The sequence below is a fragment of the Diabrotica undecimpunctata genome, chromosome 2, assembly GCF_040954645.1.
Source record: "Diabrotica undecimpunctata isolate CICGRU chromosome 2, icDiaUnde3, whole genome shotgun sequence".
NCBI lineage: Eukaryota > Metazoa > Arthropoda > Insecta > Coleoptera > Chrysomelidae > Diabrotica > Diabrotica undecimpunctata.
Genome location: NC_092804.1, coordinates 44798717 through 44818878, shown reverse-complemented (window position 1 = coordinate 44818878; position 20162 = coordinate 44798717). Strand labels below are relative to the sequence as shown.

At 34.2% G+C, this 20162-nt stretch overlaps 1 protein-coding gene across 1 annotated transcript in view; it reads left to right on the top strand.

Annotated features, from left to right (window-relative positions):
- wg (Wnt family member 1 wingless) overlaps nucleotides 1–20162 on the top strand; it is a 114011-nt gene that overhangs the window by 22068 nt on the left and 71781 nt on the right. Inside the window, exon 2 of the mRNA XM_072522792.1 lies at nucleotides 9021–9286. Within this exon, the coding sequence (XP_072378893.1) occupies nucleotides 9021–9286 (266 nt within the window). The remainder of the gene's footprint in view (nucleotides 1–9020; nucleotides 9287–20162) is intronic.

Here is a 20162-nt window from a genome sequence, read left to right as displayed (position 1 = left end):
AGGGAATTCTTAACACCCTACAACGTGCTTGGTATCCTTTACTCTTTTTTCAGCTATCCTGATACCAGTTAGATTTTCAGTAATATTTTTTTGCCGATGATTATTCATTTGGTTTTCTTTGTATTAATTTTCATACTCATTTATTATGGTCTATTACCGCTGATAGAAGTATCTGTAAATCATCTTTATCCGTTGCTAGCAAAACTGTGCGTATCTTAGCATATCTTTAGTTGTTGATGACTATTGCGTTGGCAATTATATCTTCCGTTCTGTCTTTAAAGCTTCTGCAAAAATCTTTTCTACATATAAACAATAGCGGAGAGAGTACACTTCCGTCAAACTTCTCTCAGAATAAGAACTTCTTCGGACGTCTGATCTTTACTTCTAATGTAGCTGTCTGATTTCATTACAAACCGGCTATTATATGAATACCTCTAACCATAGATATATAATACCTAGATAGCGCATTGCAATCTAAAACTGCTCCCATAGTGTGACAAAGAAAAAGGATACGAGTAGTTTTGACATCTCTTTCTTATAGCCGAAGTTTATTGATCATGTGACCCTCCCATTACCAAACAATCTCCAGTTGAAAGGTCACGTGGTCGATAACTCCGGTCATTAGAAAGAGACGCAAGGACTGCTTCTATGGGGAACGGGTTTAGATTGTAGTGTGCAGTATAGGTATTAATTAATAAATTTCTCTCCAAATTAACCAAATTTTGTTTTTGTTATTGGCTAAAATTTTTTTCTAATAATTTAATTTTATTTGACTGACTTATATATATTGACAATACAGACGTATATTATATATTTTAAAGTAGATTTTTCTCTAGAAAGAGAAAACTAAACTTGACAATGAACAATAAAGAATAAAGAAATGAATTTTTAAAATTCCTTGTGAATTATTATTAAGGCGAAACATAAAGACCGTTAAATATTAGAATAAGTGAGCACCAATCTTATATCAAATATAGAGAATGTGATAGATTTCAAATATGTAACCACGCATGGTAAAATAATTAGAGTACGCGTAATTAGAGCCGCTTCCTAATTATGTTAAATAAAACCAATTGTGTCGAAAAGTCCTCGGCAGAATGCAGTAGGATCTAGTTAGCCATATTAAGAGAGGAAAGCTATAGAAAGGAAATACCACTATTAGTAAGTCAATAACATATCGAGTATACATCATAATATGTTTTTTTAAATCACATGCATATAAAATCAGAGTGTGATGTTAATGTTCAGAGTAAACTAAATGTAAGACCAGATACTTACCATGTCAAAACAGTCTCTTGAGGATGTTTTTTTTTCCTGTTTTTTTTTCTTTTGATTTACTATGGGTTCATTAACTGGAGAATTTTGCTAAAGACAAATCACAAGCTATGATTTTTCTGACAGGTATTCTTAAGTTTAAGGTGATTTCAGTAACAAAAATAAAATTTGTTTAATGTATTAATGTTTAATATGTTTAATATTTTTATGTTTAATATTTTAAGCACGAGTTCCAAAGTGGCAGTCGAATCGGAACGTCAAATAAATTTATTTTAAAGTAAAATCATGGCTTATTTCCAAAAATAAGAATAAATTCCAGTATAAAATTATATAAACAGTTGCTGGACTATTTTTATAAATAAATGGTTTTAAAAGTAATAAATATAGCTGTAGGGACTTTTCTAATAAAGAGATTAAAACAAAATTTTGCGTAAAATATTTCTTAGGTTTTTTTAGTTCTCTCATTTTCTATTATTTTGAATTGATTTTTCTATTTTCTTCTTTATTTGTATCTTTAAAATAGTCGATTTTCTCAATCTTTTAGTATATTCTTGACTATTTTTCTTAGCTGTGTTTATTACTACATTAGAGTAGACATGTTCTCATTAGGAGAAAATTTTACCGATCTTATTTAGTTGAATAGAAAAGCACCTGTACTATTCTATTTTTAATGCATACTATCACTTTTCATAAGATAAAGATAAATCTAACAAATAATAAATATGTATCAAACCCACAGTTCCAGCAGTCAGCCCATTGTCATCCCTAAAGATCAGACAACCCTTTTACACGTGATTTATCTCAACAGTTCACGACAGCTGAAAAATGATGCTGACCGCACAGACAAATGACTATGACTGGAAACACATTCGTCCGAGGTGTTCTAGATATCTGTACCCTAATTTTCCGTGGGGAGTATTTGTTTCTACCTTATTGATGACAGTTTTTGATTTTGTATCTCTAACTGAGCTAAAGAATTATTTTTTGTAGCCTTGATTTGTGGGGCAACATTTTTTATATATGACAGGCGGGTTGAAAGATGATAACTAGAATGCATAATAGACTAGGACTTCAATTAGAAACTGTTAACAATTTAAAAAAGAAAGAGGTACAATATTCACTCCTAGTCTTAGTTCTAAGTCCCATTTTATTAAAGTGAAACCCTAGTTGTCAATTTATTATCTTTTTGCTTAGTAGAACAGACAATTTGATATTTCGAGCGATAATCTTATAAATATTTTTACTTACTTTTTGACTCGAAAAGGTGAGTTTGTTCCTTAAAGGAGCTATCTCACTTTTCTCTCACATACCTTTCGGTTTGTCGCCAGTTTCTTTAGAGATTGTTTATAGTACCAAATCAACTTTGACTCACACAAGTCCAGCACCTTAAAAAGCTTTAAAGCTAGAAATTTTCACACGACATGAAAGATGTTTTGTAGTAACTTATCCCTAGGTTTGTGGCTTTCGCATAGGTTTTTTGCGATTGCTATCGAGCCTATTTTTGGTCGATACTTTGATCCATTCTTGTCGAATGGACCGCTAAGGACTAAAAGGTCATTTTCAGCCGATATCCATATGGTAGGAGAATCCTGGGTGTCATCTGATATCCAAAATAAAGCCGTCTTTAGTGTTCGGTCATGCTTTCCTCACAAAAATAGTGACGATGGCGACGATCATCTTAAAGAGCTACTTCATCGTTCCACAACGACAAACAAGATCTCACTATCGTATAAGTGCAGTAATAGCACATAATAGCAAAAGTATATTATCGATTGTACGATATTAGTCTGAACAGAATTCTTCTTCTTCTTCTTTCTATATAGACATGACTCTGTCTGTTTTTCAATGTGCCTCTAGTAAGTTGTCGTTCCATTGTTTTACTCTATTTGTTGTCACTCGGCTTATATGATCGTTCCATTCTACTCTTCTATTTCTTACTCAGTTTTTGATGTTCTCCACCTTGCATCTACGTCGTATATCTGTACTTCTAGCTCTGTCCCATAGTGTCTAATTTTTCTAAGTGTTTTCATCTCTGCTGTTTCTAACATCCTTTTTGTCCTCTGCGTGTCAGGTCTTGTTTCTGCCGCGTATGTCATTATTGGTCTGATGATTGTTTTGTAAATTTTGCCTTTCGTTTCTTTCCCGATATTTTTATTTCTCTATATTGTTTCATTTAGGCAACCTGCGTCTCTGATTGCTCTATTCACTTGATCTTTCACTTCGGTTTCGAGCTTTCCGTAGCTCTGATTATCTGATCTTTCAGCTCCAATTTATATCTTAGTAAATTTGCTCTTGTAACCATGGATTTTGTCTTTTTTTGGGGAAATTAACATGTTAAATTTTCTGGCGGTTATATTACAGTGGTGCAGCATATGTTGTAAATCATCTTCACTTTAAGAGAGTAGTATTGCGTCGTCTGCATAGCAGATTATTTTAAGTTGTTTTTCTCCCATTTGGTATAATTTTTTAGTTCTTACTTTTTTTATTATTTCGTCCATAATCAGGTTGAACAATAGAGGACTCAAAGAATCTCCCGGTCTTATCAAATTACCAGCTTCAATAGCGTCGGTTAGTTCTTCTTCAACTTTTACTTTTATTGTTTTGTTTTGGTAGATTGTTTTGATTATTCCTAGAGGTATCTCTCTTGCATACAGTAAGTGGATAACGTCTTTTAATTTGACCCATTCAAATGCCTTTGCAAGGTCCATGAAACATAGATATGCCAGTTTGTTGTATTCTAATGATTGCTCTTGCACTTGCTTCATTATAAATATAGCGTCGGTGCATGATCTTCCCGACCTAAAACCTTGTTGTTCTTCTGCTAGTGTTATAATTTTATTCAATTTATTTGTTATCACTTTGGTTATTAATTTTAGTGCTGTGTTTAATAAATTAATTTCTCTGTAATTTTCCGGGTCCGATTTGTCTCCCTTTTTGAGGAGAAGTTTTAGAATGCTTGATCTCCATTCTTGAAGAATTCTGTTTTGTTTTATTATTTTTTGGATTAGTTTTAATAGTTGTTTGGTCAGATCTGGTCTTCCGTACTTTAGGAGTTCGTTCGGTATTCTGTCCTCTCCTGGTGATTTTCTATTTTGTGATTTCCTTAATGCCTCCTTTACCTCTTCCTCCTCAATATTTATTTCTTCGTTTGTCGGCACCTATGGTGTTGGTGGTACATTATCGTCAGTTTTAGCAAATAGGGATCGAAAGTAGTCTGCCCATGTTTCCTTCTAAATGTGTTTTGTTTTTATTAGTTCGTTCATCTCTTTTCTTTGTCCTTTGATCATTCTCCATATTTCTTTTTGTATTCCGTAGAAATCGTGTTCCATCTGTTTTGAGAAACTCTGCCAGTGTTCCTTTTTTACTTGTCTAACTAAAGTATTCGTTTCATTTCTGATTCGTTTATAGTGGTTGTATGCCTGTTGTGTTTGTTCAGTTCTGTTTTGTAAAAAGGCTTTCTTCTTTTCTTCACATTTATCTTCATTTTCTCTCTAAACCATGATGTTTTCTTTTTTGATATGTTAGTGTTCGTTACTTTCCTCTCTCCAAGTGATTCTGTTGCTGCGTTAATTACGTTATTTTTGAGTTTTTTTCCAGCTTTCATCGGTGTTATCGTTTTGTAATATTTCATTCCCAGCGATCTTCTCTGTTAGTCTTTTTCTGTATAAGTATTCCGTGGATTCCGTATTTAGTCCTTCGACTTTGATTTTTGTTTGTGTTGGCGCCGCTCTCTTGGGTGAGAAGTATTTCAGGATGATTCTTATTTTACATAACACTAGGCTATGGTCACTACCTACATCTGCTGACTTGAGGCATCTTACGTCGATTATTTTCCATGGATGTATATCTCTGTTGGTTATAACATAATCTACCTATCATAGATCTTTGTCCACGGGTGTTATTAAATGTATTATGTGTTGGTGTATGTGGTATTTATTCCTAGTTCGTTATTTGTGCAGAAGTTGATCATCAGTTCTTCATTTTCGTTTTTAACATTTTCGTTATGTTTTTGTTTAATTCCGGGTACTACTTGATTGCCTATTCGAGCGTTAAAATCCCTCAATATTATCATCTTTCCTCTGACTTGATCTACTAATTGTTGTAATTGGTCATAAAACGCTTCTATTGTTGTTTGAAACTTGTTATTTTCTGGGCCGTATACTCCGATGATGTTCAGGTCTTCCTTCTCCATTTTTATCTTTGCTGTTGGGGTTACAAAGGTTACAAATTGAAAGATCTTTTGCAGCATACATACTGAAAGCTAGAAAAATAAACCACCGAAAAAACCGATAAAACATTAGCAGCTGGCATGACTCTTTACAAAAAGCAAATAGAAAATTAAAATTCAACAGAATATGGTTTCAATGCATACTAGAAACGTGCAAATTTAAGATAAAATATATATAAAAAATGCACAGCACACTGTTCTCAGATAGGTTGTGCAAAAGGAGAAGTTCTCTTAAGAAACATAACGGATTGTTGGCAAGATAACAAACTTATCATATAAAGCTGAAGAATGATCACTTCGGGACGTTTAATATACCTGGTGTATCTTTAAAATAAATACTCATTTATTAAACACCTTATTATGATTCGTATTTCAGCATCCACCATAGATCGTAAGTTAAGTTGTAATGGCAAGGTAAGGTAATGTAAAGGTAAGGTCTAAATCTTCCTGAGCTTCTTGGAACCGTTTTTCCTTTACATTGGAACATTAATATCTCAAAGCACAACACCAAATTAAAATTACCGTAAACCATGACGTCAATTTGGGAAAGCTTCTTTCTATATTACTACTAACAGCTGAATATTAAAATTGAACAGGCATTAAATTACACAATTTTATTGTCTGCCGTACAGTAGGTATATTTTAAACGGTAATTATTTAGTATTTAATAGGCGTTTTGCAACAAAGTAAAATTAAATCATCTGTTTTGATGTTTAGGCAAATGATTAAATGCCGAGGGAACCACTCGATTATGCCGCTATAAATAAAATTTGTAATAAAATTAACTTTAATAACATACTCATAAATATATAGAGATTTGTCTATGGAATACATTATAGTTATTAATTGCAGTTCTTAGGTAATTATGTAACATCACTCTGTCGTAGAATTTATAAATAGACATTTAATAGAATACGGGCTTCTATCTGTATATAAGGCTTCTAATAATGCAAAATGTTTTACCATTAGATTTGACCCACTTTATACTAATTAGAATGTATGCTTTTTCGTTTCCTCAACTAAAGTTATATGCTTTAATAATTAATTTTCCAGCTAACGTTTTTTTTATTAACAGTAAACTGTGGTATATCCTGTTCTCCTACATATTTTTATGTTATTGTTAAGTCAGTTTTATTGTAATACCTATTTCATATCCGTGTCTCACATATCAACTTAAAAGATGTTTCATCTATATAGATCCTATGTCTATGTTTTTGTCTGAAAGGTAGGTATTATTCTCATTCATAAGAAAGATATCGAAGAGAATGTGAAAAACTACAGACCTATAAGTCTACTACCACTCAGATACAAGATATTCACAAAGATCATCAACAACAGATGAACAAATGCACTGATGCTGCATATACAAGAGAGCAAGCTGGCTTCAGAAGTGAATTCACTACCCTGGTTCATACTCATATGGTTCGAGAGCTAATGAGTAGAGCTAAAGAATATAAAATACCGTAAAATAGCATAGAATATTTCAATCAATCAATCAATCAATCAATCAATCAGTTTATAACGTTCTACGCCGTCTTCTGGTTTCCAGTCTCCATTTATCTTGGTCGTTCCAAAGGTTTTCTTCAACTCACCTCTCCCTTAAGTCTTTATCGATTCCTTCTCTCCAACTTAATCTAGTCTACCTTATTTTTTCTTGCATGCGGTGTACAGTACAATACTTTCTTTGGTATTTTGTGTTCATCTATTCTTTGGATGTGTCCATACTATCTTAATTGATTTATTCTGATGTCCTCTGTTATATTGTGCTTAACACCCATAATTTCTCGTATTCCTTCGTTTCTAACTGTGTCTAATCTTGATTTTCCAGCCACGCTTCTCCAGAAGTCCATTTCTGTTGCTTCTAATGCTTTTAAGTTTTTTCCTTTTAGTGGCCATAGCTCACTTTCATATGTAACAATGCTTTTTATAATGCTGTTATAGATTTTGTACCTTTTTTCTTTGGATATTGTTTTGTTCCACAGTACACTGTTTAATTGCCTAATGGCTTTTCTTCCCTGGTTATTTGTATGTTTAATTTCTTCGTCTAATTTGCCATATGTATTTAGTTTTCTTGATATTTACTTCTAGCCCCCATAGTTCGTATTTTTCGATAGAATATAAAATAGCATAAATCTTTATAGATTTCGAAGAGGTTTTCGTTTTTATATATTAAGACAGTAATAAAAGCTTTGACCAATGAGGGCATTGACAAACCGTACGAGACTTTAGCAAATCCTGTAGAACTACAAGAAATTAAAGCGACCTAAACGCAGCTAGTAATCAGGTGGTCTAAAAATGAACTTGACTCCCTGCTCCCAGAAATCAACAGAAGAATGAAACTGACCTGGGCATCTTTTGGTAAAAGTACAGTTATATTTATATCCAGGATGCCACTTCACTTAGAGAAAAAAGCATTTGATCTGTGTCTCTTAGCAATCATGACGTATGACTGGGAAACTTAATTAAAGAAGGATATAATAGGTATAATAAAGAGAAATCGAAAAAGAATAGAATGGATCAGACAGAAAATCAAGGTCATCGATGGCACTGTGGTAACCAAGAGGCGTCAAAAGATCAAGAAGACATCCAAATTTAAAGTAGGACTATGAAACATCGGCAGAAATGAACCACTACTATGTAAGGGCACCATGATCTGTAGAATACGTTAAAAATAATGATAGCGACTGTTTTAGCGATCATTGGTCGTTAATCGCAATTCAAATTCCAATTATTTTTATTTTTCCATAAACACTATGCAAACCATAGGGATCGTTCGATAATGAACAAGCGTTTTGGTGTTTTGGTGCCATTTTTATAATTATTTAGGGTAAGACAATGGTTTCTTCAATTTTAAATCTAGGACGGCAGTGACTAAATCTCTCACTGCTTCTCTCATTTAATGCATATGCAAAAAGCAGCGGTGTCTCCGAAAATCAACCCATTTTAGAAATCAGACACCGTCCTCCAGTCCATCAAATATTAATTAAAATATTACTAAAAATCACAACGAGCTCTACAGTGATCTGATAAAAAAAATAAAACAATCTGCAGATAACTTGTAATAAACAGAAGAGCACAGGTTGTTACAAAAACTCTTTTTGCACCCGACATAGTGGTTTGAATTTTAACTCTTAAGTCCTTTTAAAGATATATTCCTAAAACAGAGTATAGAAGATAAGGAAAGCTGATGTTGTAAGGCCTGTAAGGAAGATATAGTGACTGATATGCGTGCATACATCAGGCATACTTACATAATGAATGCCTGGGACTGTAATAAAGAAGATACATTTTCGTTCTTTAACTAAATTTAAATAAACTTCCGTTCTTAAATTTTATTAAATAGGTTTTGTATCAATAATACTTTCATACATTTTTTTTTTCAATTAGACAATTTTTTATTGTCGACGAAGGAATCAACTTAAAATTGATTGTTTGGTAATATTGCCAATTATTATAGTATAGTCTATCAAAGTAATTTAAAAAACTAATAATTGCATTTTAACCCTTCCTCTTTCAGGGGTATTGCCAAAGCTGGGGAGCCAAACAACCTATCACCCCTTTCCCCTGGCGTACCATATTTAGACTCCTCGGCGTACTATGGAACTCTTCGACGTAAACAGCGGAGATTAGCGAGAGAAAATCCGGGACTTCTGGACGCCATCGCCAAGGGTGCTAAGATGGCCATCCACGAATGTCAGTTCCAGTTTAGAAATCAACGATGGAATTGTTCGACGAGGAATTTTCTTCGGGGCAAGAATTTGTTTGGAAAGATCGTTGACAGAGGTAAGTGAATGTGTCTTATAAGTATTCTGTATTAATTAGCAAATTTACTAAATCAAGGACCAATTTCTATGAGACATAAAACCCGTCTATGATGTGCGATATATTTACACCGCTTTAGATATTTTCTCTATTTACTGCCGATAGACATATCAAAACTATTTGTTATATGTTGGTGTTTGGAACACGTTGCCTGCATTTTATATATCAGTGATAATCAAATAGGAGTGAAGTAACTTAAAAGATTTAAGACATTTTGATATTAAAACAATTTTTTTAAATAAAGGACTCTTAATAAACCATCATTCCATGCATGTTTTCTATACAAAATAGCTTCGGCGTTTCATGTGTGTCTGGCGTCTCCCGACTTTTTGTGTACTTTGTGTACTACTGTGATGACAGTCACTCTTATACCTGTCTTGCTATCTTTTTCATATCATTTAATGTTTTTTATTATTTTTATTAACTTTGTAATAATAGATAGGTTGGTGATACTCGCAGAATGAGGTACCTTTTGGTCCTCATTATTAGGTCCCAAATTATATTATATAACAATAAAATACTGAAAACTTTGTTTTCAAAACTTTCACAAAATTTATTATAATATCTTATCACTACAGCTGTTTCGACAGATTCCTTTCTCAAGTGATCTATATTTGTATGTGTTTATAGTTTATAGTCTTTAACTAAATATGTTGAGGAGGGGAGAACTTTTTGTCTCAAGTTGGTCATTCAGAATTACGTCTGTATGTTTTAATTGTTTAATTTCCATAGATTCTAATAAAGATAGCTCAAGCCCTTTATTTTGAATTTAAAACTTTGAAATTCGTCGTTAAAAGAATGATTATGAACAAGAAGGTGAAGTGCATCTGTAGAATCTGTTTTTTTTTATTATTGAAAGCCCTTTTATGTTCTGTTCTACGTTTGTGAAAAGTTCTACCAGTTTGACCGATGTAAGTTTTGGGACAGTCGCCATATTTAAGTTTGTATACACCACTGTGTAAGTGCTTTTTATGTTGGCTCTTGGTATATTTGCCTAAGTTGTTTGTTCTAAAAGTTGGTGTTATTCCTTTCTTTTTTACGTGTTTGGCTATTTTTGTTGATATCTTGCCTGTATATGTAATCGAGCTGAAGGTATTTCGTTTTTTCTCTGATGGAAGAAATACTAATTGTATTATTAATTATTTTATTGATTTTTATTTAGTAACGAGCCTTAACTAAACTTAATTATAAACAATGACATAATATCGACCTACACTAACAGTTGTGAAACAATATTCTAATAATTCCCCCTAATTATTCTATACTACTATCTATATATTATCTATTTAAGGTAAATAACCGTTATATTATAATGCTACCGACAAATCTTTCTGATACACTGTGATTTAGATTTATTTTCAGCATATTTTACTTAAAATTTCGATTTCTGTACTGAGAAATGGGGTCCAGTTTTCAAAATTTTTGCATTTTCATGAATTCCTTTGTCATAAATATCACGTAAATCACCGATTCGTTCATGAGTCACGGGTTCTTTGTCTCCGTAGTGATAATGAAGCCGACTTTACTTAGTGGCAAGGCATTTATTTAACACACATTGTATGAATCACAAAAGGACTATGCACAAAATATCTCGATAGGTCGAGATCATCATCATTCTGGCTTTACAACCCTGCGTGGGCTGCCTCCTCAAGAATTTCTCTCCAGTCGTCGCTATCCATCGCCTTTCTACGCCAAGCACGTATTCCCATATTTCTCATGTCTTCATCGATGTTATCAAGGAACCTTGTGCTGGGTCTTTCTCTTCTTCTCAGACCAATAGGTCTATCAAGGAGAGTTTTTCTAGCTGGGTCATTTTGTTCAATCCGCATTACATGTCCTATTCACCTTAGACGTCAGTTTGACATGTTTTACGATATCAGTTATCTGGTATATTCTATAAAGTGTAAAGTTGTATTGTCTTCTCCACACTCCATTGTCATTAACTGCTCCATAGATTCGCCTTTTAGTACTTTTCTTTCGAAACATCCTAACATGTTTTCAATAATTCTTGTTAAGTCCAGGTCTCCGAACCATATATTAGGACTGGGCGTATTATTGTTTTGTAGAGCTTTATGTTTGTATTTCTCGATATAATTGGGGATTTAAGGAGGAGATTAAGCCCAAAATAGCAATTCCGCGGTTTATCTCTGCGGTAGTATTATTTTCAGTGTTAGGAGCTCTCCAAGGCATACATATTCGTGCACTGCTTCGATGACGTCTTTTTCTATAACAAGTGGTCGTAGGATTTGTGGATGCGTGCTTATTTTTATACACTTCGTTTTGTTGGTGTTTATTATTAAACCCTTTTTTGTAGCTGATTCTTTTAATGCTACATACGCCTCTCGTACAGCGTTTTCCGTTTCCCAACAATATTGATATCATCAGCATAGGCCAGGATTTGCAATGATTTATTATATATTGAACCAGTGGTTGTGATTTGTGACATACGAATTACTTTTTCCAGAGTCATATTGTACAGTATACAAAAGAGAGTGTCTCTCTGGCGCAGCCCATTATTTGTTTTAAAAGGTTCAGACAGTTCTCCCTGAATTCGTACTCTACATTCAACTTTTAAGAGTTAGTTTTTTACCAACTGATTTGGTATTCCTAGCTCTTTCATTTCTTTGAACATTTCTCTTCTATTCACAGAGTCATAGACCTATCGTCACCCACGATAGGTGGGCTGTATATGATGCGTGATGTAACATGTCTGTCTTTGTTAGTTGATGTTATTTATTTTTCACGTGCACCGACAGGAAGAGCTAATTTGTAGCATAGGGAGAATAAAAAGAAACATACTGATAGGAGTCGTTGGTGCACTTACACGGTGCTTGGAACCATTTATATTTTTGGATAAAATGGACTTATTTTTGAACACCAAAGTCTCTAGCAGCCATGATATTTATTTAAGGAGTAGAAAAAAGATTCCTCTTCTTCTTCAGCCTTAAGTAATCCAACTTTGGACATGGGCCTCCCCCAAATCAATCCAGTGCCTTCTATTTTGCGCCACTTGCTTCCAGTTGTGTCCTCCAATCTTCTAAATGTCATCAGCCCATCTCATTCGTTGTCTTCCTCTGCTTCTCTTTCCTACTCATAGTCTCCATTGTTGTATTTCTTGGTTTCATCTTTTATTCTTCAGTCGGACATTGTGTCCTGCGAAGCTCCATTTTAATTTGGCAGCATGTTCTCCTGCGTCTTTTACTTTGGTACTTACTTTGGTTACTTTGGTAAAAGTAAAGAAAAGAGATTAGCTACCTTAAAATAGTTACTCTGGTAGGTATTATAGGTAGATCTTTCATATATTTACAAGTTAAAGGAGATATCATCGTTATGGTTATCGAATGTTTAAGCGTGATATTCGGCACGAGAATAAGAGTCTACATTACTAAAACCTTCCAACAATTTTACTGTATCTATTTAAGATGTAAGAATATTGTGTATTTGGGAAGATAAAACTGTTAATCTATTACGCAAAAAGTCATAAGTCTAAATTGCAATGTATTATTTCGATACATATAGAAGAGAAATATGATCTAATCTAAAAGGATTTGGGTCCGAACAAAATGCTTGAGTAAAAGTGTCAAAAATTTTATTTACCACCTCGCTTCTTTCGCCCGATTAATCTTCCGACAGCCAACTGAAAGTGACACTGTCCTTTTGTATAGAAATCGACAGCTACCAATCGACAAGCGACGGCATCCCCGGCACTCAGACTGTGCTGGTCGGCCGACCGGCAATCATTGATTAAGGACTCAAATTACCTATCAATTCCCACTAATAGTCTTAGCTTATAGATCTCCTATCAGGTAAAATAACAAATAGCTCCTTTAGTTCTCAAGATCGCCCGATAAAAGGCTATCCGAAATATCACTTTACTTTTTACATTCCCATATACCTGATTCCATAGGCGGAGCTCGCAGGAATCCACAAAAATCTCTGAATTTTTAAGCAATAAAGTAAAAATTCTTTGCAGCCAGGAAATTCTTCTGTGGCTTATGCTGCTATTACCTTTGGTCTTTCTTTTCATGACAAGTCTTGGTAGGTACTTCGTACTTATAACCTCAGGTAATATGGCCTAAATATTTTAATTTTCTCACTTTAATATGACTTGTATAAATGCCACTTCGGCATTTGTAACTTGTTGAATCCACGGTATTTTCATTATCTGCCTGTAGTACATTTTAAATGTTTTGAACTTTTCTATATATTTAACTTTTAGTCTCTAGCTTTCCATTCCATACAACAAAGTAGAGAATACAAAATACTTTAGGACTCTTATTCGCAGTTCCACAGAAAGGTCCCGATATCTTTATCATTGTTACAAATATTTGTCTCTACTTTAAATATTATTCTCGTTTACAAGGTTTCCCGATATTTGTAGTTGTTAACCATTTCTACTTGTTTTCATCCGGTGGCTAGTATACGTCATTCCCTAGTATACGTCGCTTTATAGTAATCCTAATTTTTGTTTTCTTCACGTCCATTTCCTGTACGTGTTGGAAACTGCACTGATTTACTATGGGTTGTAGTAATTTTAGAGTCTCAGCTAAAATAATGGTATTATCTGCGAAGAACAACATAATATTTAACAAAAATCTTGATTTTCCATTTATTCTGTACTGTATTTTTCCCTTGACAATGCTTTCTTAAAGATAGTTTGACTTTTAAGGTTAAATAACAGTGGACACACGCATCCTTGTCTCTCTCTTTAGACCTGATCCCCAGAAGGAATGTAGTGGTCATCGCCATGTGCCATGTTGTGTATTCTCCATCTCCAAAGATCTCTTTTTCTGGTCATTTCTTTTAACATACATGGGTCTTTTGCATGTTTCTGTAATTTGTTCAATCAATCTTGCTGAGAATCTTCCTCGTGATCTTCAGCATTCTACTCTTGGATAATAAGTCTTTTCACATGTTCTGTATCTGCTCTCATAACACGTCCAAAGCATTTTATTTGATAAACTTTGCTGGAAAGCCCTTTGCTGACCTTTAGTTCATTTAAAATTGAATTATTTGTTCTGTGCACGGTCTACGGAATTCATAACATTCTTCTCCAACAAAACATTTTAGTGGCGTCTATCTTTCTTCTTTTCGCTTGTCGTAGTGTCCAAGATTCACATCCGTAGGGTAGATCGGGGCTAGTTGTGACAGGGGCATGTTGTGACAAATAGTTTTATAGACTAACCATAGGTAGCAGCGTCGCCCGGTTACCCAGAATTCCACGTCCGCATGTCCTCAGTCTGTTTGTGTAGTTTGGTTGTGATGCTATGCGTTTCTGCCGCTTTATAAAATTATATGTCATTTCGTTGTAACGAAGTAAAATTTTGCTGTTGTCTTTGAATTGTTATTTCACTTTCAAACCACAAGGTAAGAAACTTATTCTAGTTGTAGTAGATAGTTTGTTTATTTCTCTCTAGTAAGACACAGTTTGGTTTCTATACGACGTGTCAAGGTCTGTGCAAGTGGCTTTATGTAAAATGGCGTACGGTGGGGCTAGTTGTGACGAAAGGCTTGGGGCAGATTGTGACAGTGTCACAACATGCCCCTACTAATTTTAATGCATGTTTATGGGTTTGTTACAGATAATGGTGAGAAATTATAAAAGGAAAACGGAACGTGGTCGGAGTAATATAAACAGTTACGAGTCGGCTTCGTTAGATGTTAAGTCTGGATCGTGTAGTTTAAGGCAAGCAGCTGAAAAATATGGCGTTAACCGGATGTCCTTACTTAGATATATAAAAAAACAACAAACCAATCCAGATGGAGTGGTAGAAATGGGTTACAAAAGACCTCGAATGATATTTTCACAACAACAAGAAGAAGAGCTCTGTGAATATGCTGTTCAGGCAGCGAAAATATTTTATGGTATTAGCCCAAAAGAAATGAAAAGTTTAGCTTTTGAATTTGCTATAGCGAACAAAGTTCTTGTGCCTGAGAATTGGGTAGCAACAAAACACGCCAGTAATGATTGGTTTACAAAGTTCATGCAACGTAACAATAATGTGTCTATTCGTGTTCCTGAGGCTACCAGCTTAAGTCGGAGTACAAGTTTCAACAAGCACAATGTCGGACTCTTTTTTGATAACCTCGAATTAGTATTAAGTCAAAACCATTTTACAGCTAATGATATTTGGAATATAGACGAGACAGGGACTGGGACTGTCCAAAAACCAGTAAAAATCATAGCGAAGAAAGGCGAGAAAAGAGTTGGTGGTATCACTTCAGCTGAGAGGGGGACCAATGTTACTATGGTTCTTGCTATTAACGCAGAGGGTAACTCAGTTCCTCCTATGTTCGTTTTTCCACGTAAGTTTTACAAGGAGCATTTTGTACGTGATGGGCCAGTAGGTTGTTGTGGTACTGCTAACCCAAGTGGCTGGATAACAGGCCCGGACTTTTTGTTTTTTATGAAGCATTTTGTAAAAAAAGTAAGGTGCTCAAAGAAATCACCGGTTTTAGTTCTGTTAGACAACCACAGTGCTCACCTATATATCGAAGTCCTTGACTATTGTACAGAGCACGGTATTACTCTCTTATCGTTCCCTCCCCATACAACAAATAGACTTCAACCACTGGATGTTTCCGTTTTTGGTCCATTTAAGAAGTTTTTAAACGACGCCATGTGTGGATGGATGAAATCTCATCCTGGAAACACAGTCTCAATTTATGACATCCCAAGTATAGTGAAAACAGCATTACCTAAAGCTGTAACACCAACAAATGTTCAGGCAGGATTTCGTTCTACAGGAATATGGGAATTCAATAGAAACATTTTTAATGAAGAAGACTTTCTGTGTTCTTCGGTGACCGACCGACCTTTGAATAGGCCTATTGACATCGTAGATGGTAATGAGGAAGCCAGTGCTGGGCAGCTTAAAGAGTTTCAGCATCTCGATGAACCTGAACCGTCGTCATATTATGCTAACCAGCCAGGACCCTCCCATACCTATCAACCAGGACCATATCAACAAGGATCATCGCAGGCCAACCTACCAGGATCATTCCATGCCGAAGTTCTGCCTGTCAGCCCTATGGATATAAGACCTCTGCCAAAAGCTGGTCCTCGAAAAAATAAAAAACGCAAGAGCTTAACATCTGCAATTTTGACTAGCACACCTGTCAAGGAGACGATTCGCAGTGAAGAGTTAAAGAGGAAGGAAACAATAAAGTGCAAAGAGGATAAAATAAAGAAAAAATTATTTGACTCAAAACAACTGTTGCCTAAGAAAAAAGCAGCGCCAAAGAAAGAGACCGCAACAAGAAAAAGAGAAGACAGCTCAGAAGAAGAGGAAGAAGATTACTTTTGCTTAGTTTGTATGGGACCATATAAAAAGTCTAGGTTAGGAGAAGACTGGGTGCAATGTATGGAATGCAAGAGGTGGGCTCATGTAAAGTGCACAAAAGATGATCTTTATTATGTTTGTATAAACTGCCACTCTTCAGAACTACAAGTAGAATCAGCACAAATTGACGATAGCGATTAAGTTTTTTATTTTACTTTAAATTCACTAGATGTTTTTCTACACATTTGTTTCTTACATAAACATTTATCAAACATTTATGTATCTATACTTAACTATAAAATAAATTTATTATGGAAACTTTGTTATTATTCTCCAACTAAAGTTTATTATATTTAAAAATATTTACTGTCACAACCTGCCCCAAGTTCGTCACAACTTACCCCATATTGGGGCAAATTGTGACAATATGTGCATTTTGTAAAACTATTTACATACTGTAAGGTATTGCTTAAAAATTGCTGATGTTCCCAAATAATGATTCCCAATTAAAAATAGTACCTCATTAAAGTAATCTAACAGCCCTAAAAATTACGAAAAAAATGTTAAAAATTATTTTGTCCAAAGTGGCACAACTAGCCCCAGTCTACCCTATATCAGTATTAAGAATATTAAGCAGTTGATCAACCTCACTTTAAATGTTCGCGAAATTTAAGAGTTCTTCCATATTTTAGCCATCTTTTCTACGGCAACTTTACAACATCTCTTTCTTAATGCAATAATTCAATTCTAGAAACACTGTAAATTAGGTATTAGTTTAATCACTTTAATCAATTTACTTTATTCGAGCTAAATTTTTTATTTACGAGTCATCTCTTCAGATTTGGGAACACATTATAATCAGAGGGGGCCAAATCAGGGAAATAAGTTGGATTAAATAGCAATTCAAAGCCCAACTCATCAATTTTTGTCATTTTCATGACGCTCTTATGTGCCTGTGTATTGTTTTGTAGAAACAACACCTTTTTCTTCTGCATTCGTTTTCACTGAGTTTCTGCTCAATTTGCTCAATAATCCACAATAATATTGGATATTAATAGTTTTATCTTTTTTAAATTAGTCAATTAAAATTGTGTGCAATACCAAAATAATACAGTGATCATAACCTTTCCTACCCATTGAGCGAGCCACTATTGACCGCCTCGGAGCACGTTTGCCGGTTTCAGTCCCGTGCCATGCGTTCAATCTTTTCTGGTGTAGTAGTATGCAAGTTCCATGAACAGTTGCCAATCGACGCCAAAAGTCTGATGGGTTCCGTTTCGTAAACACTGCTGAGAATTATGTGACTCATATCATATAATGTGACACGAGTCATGTCAAGCTTTTGGTCAATGGTGAACAAAGGGGTCACACATCGGCAGCATAATTCTTTCGTTTAAAATATAACTAGTGTACTCTTTACTAATATTTGGGTCCTCTGAAAATACACGCACTTTCACTCCTTCACTTTACGATCATCTAAAACCATTTCATAGACTTTCTTTACCTTTTCTAGTGAAAATGAATCTGAGGGCCGTCTAGTAACTATGTAGTTCATCAAATGTAGATATATCGCCACTTCAAAATTCACGAAACCAAAATTTTACAGTGTAGTCTGAAGGAGCATTAGTCCTATAATATTTATCCAGCTTTTCTTTTGTTTCCTTCGTTGTTATATTTCTCAAATAATAATGTTTAATGTTAGATCGAAAATATTTATGCTCCATCTGGTTTATTTTTACAAACACAACTTCATGCAGCTGTCGAAAATATACTAATGGCTGCATCGTTCTAAAATTTGACATGTATACATAAAAAGTTTATGACTAAAACTAATTTTTTTGAGATCGCAGCGCTCCAGGCGAAGGAGGTTACTTATCGATCCACCGGATATACTATGACTACTAGATTTCTAGTATAATATAGATTCTATTAATGTTTTTGTTAAGTAAATAATTTATACAAGTACTAATTGGTAGGTTTAACATGGCATAGCCCCCAAGCTTATTTGTGCGCCTCTGATTTAATTTCTTCTCATTTTTTTATGTTAAATCGCCTCGATTACGTTACTGTCCCGAAAATTATTTTAATTAGTGGCTGACAAATTGATCGCTCTCGACCAACTAGAATCGGTATTAATAGGCCATTAAGAAAATTAGAATAACATGTTCCCAGGCTGATATTTAAGACGTTACCGATGATTTTAAGGCGAATTGACGGATTTCAGAATTTAGTAGGGAACGATAGTATCTACGATTGTTTGATAAATAATGTGACAGTTTAGCCCGTCTCTCATTACACAGCTACTTTCCGATAACAGATGTGAAAACAGCTTAGGTTAAAATACGTTTTTTATAGACAGAATTTGAAATGAAAAATGTTTCTTACTTCAGTTTTCTCCAACATCATAACAACATAACAAGTAAATTTGTGTAAAATTAAAACGTATGGTCGTGAAAACATTTTCCGCAATATTATTTTGCGGCAATTATTCACCAAAATTTCCGTTACATCAAGGATTTGGTTTTAAATAGTTTTAGCATTAGCAGGTTTGACATTACTCTCAATATGGATACAGGATTGTTTACTGTTATTTTTTACCAGGTTTGACATTATTTGTACTTCCAACATAGATTAAGGATTTTTTAGTGTAGGTAAAAGAAATAAAATAAGACTTAGTTACAATCAATTTAATTTTACTACCAAAACGACCTGTTTCGCTTTCTACACTTTGCAAAGCATCTTCAGGTCAAACGGTACAAAGTAAATTAAATGCTGAAATTATAAAAGGCCCATATTAGGGTGCTGTCTTATAAAGATAAAGATTAAAAAAAGGGTTATAGTAATTATGCCAATATTACATGTCTGTGTTTATTAACATGCATAAAATTTATTAAGCAGACAAAGTAAAAACCTACAAATTGGTAAGAGATAATCTATTGAATTGTAATAAATTAGTAACAAACAAAATACTACTTACATGCCCGTACAAGACTTTTTAGTTAATGATTCGTGATACATGGTTCAAACTATCCTGTATTGCTGATAGTGGGTGATCCTGGGTTAATATTGTAACTGTCTGACGAGGAAGTTTCTCGAGGAGAGAGCTGTTAACATATAAAATAGGAGTAAGGTACCTATATGTGATTGTTAAATGAACTCACACAAGCAACACATTCATGATTTGATTTTTTAGTGCTATTTTTTCGTAACACGGGATATATTTTTATTTAATAGCATCTTATGTATAGTCCTGTAAATAAAAAATGATATGAGTCATTAGCGCGATCACTTATGTTTATCGTATCGTTTAGGTGTAGCTATGACTTTTACCACGATGCTTGTCAGTAGAGAAGACAGGATAAATATGTATATGGTCAGCACTATTTAGTTTTTTTCAGAGTTCTGAGTATATTGTGTGTTAAGTGTACAGGTCCTTTTGTGTTTACTCCCGCTCAAGCGTGAGCGGATTTTTCGTGGCTATGTAGAAGCTATTTTTAATGTGAATGAAATCTGATTTTATAAACAGCGGAACTGTATTCCCCATCAGAAGCAGT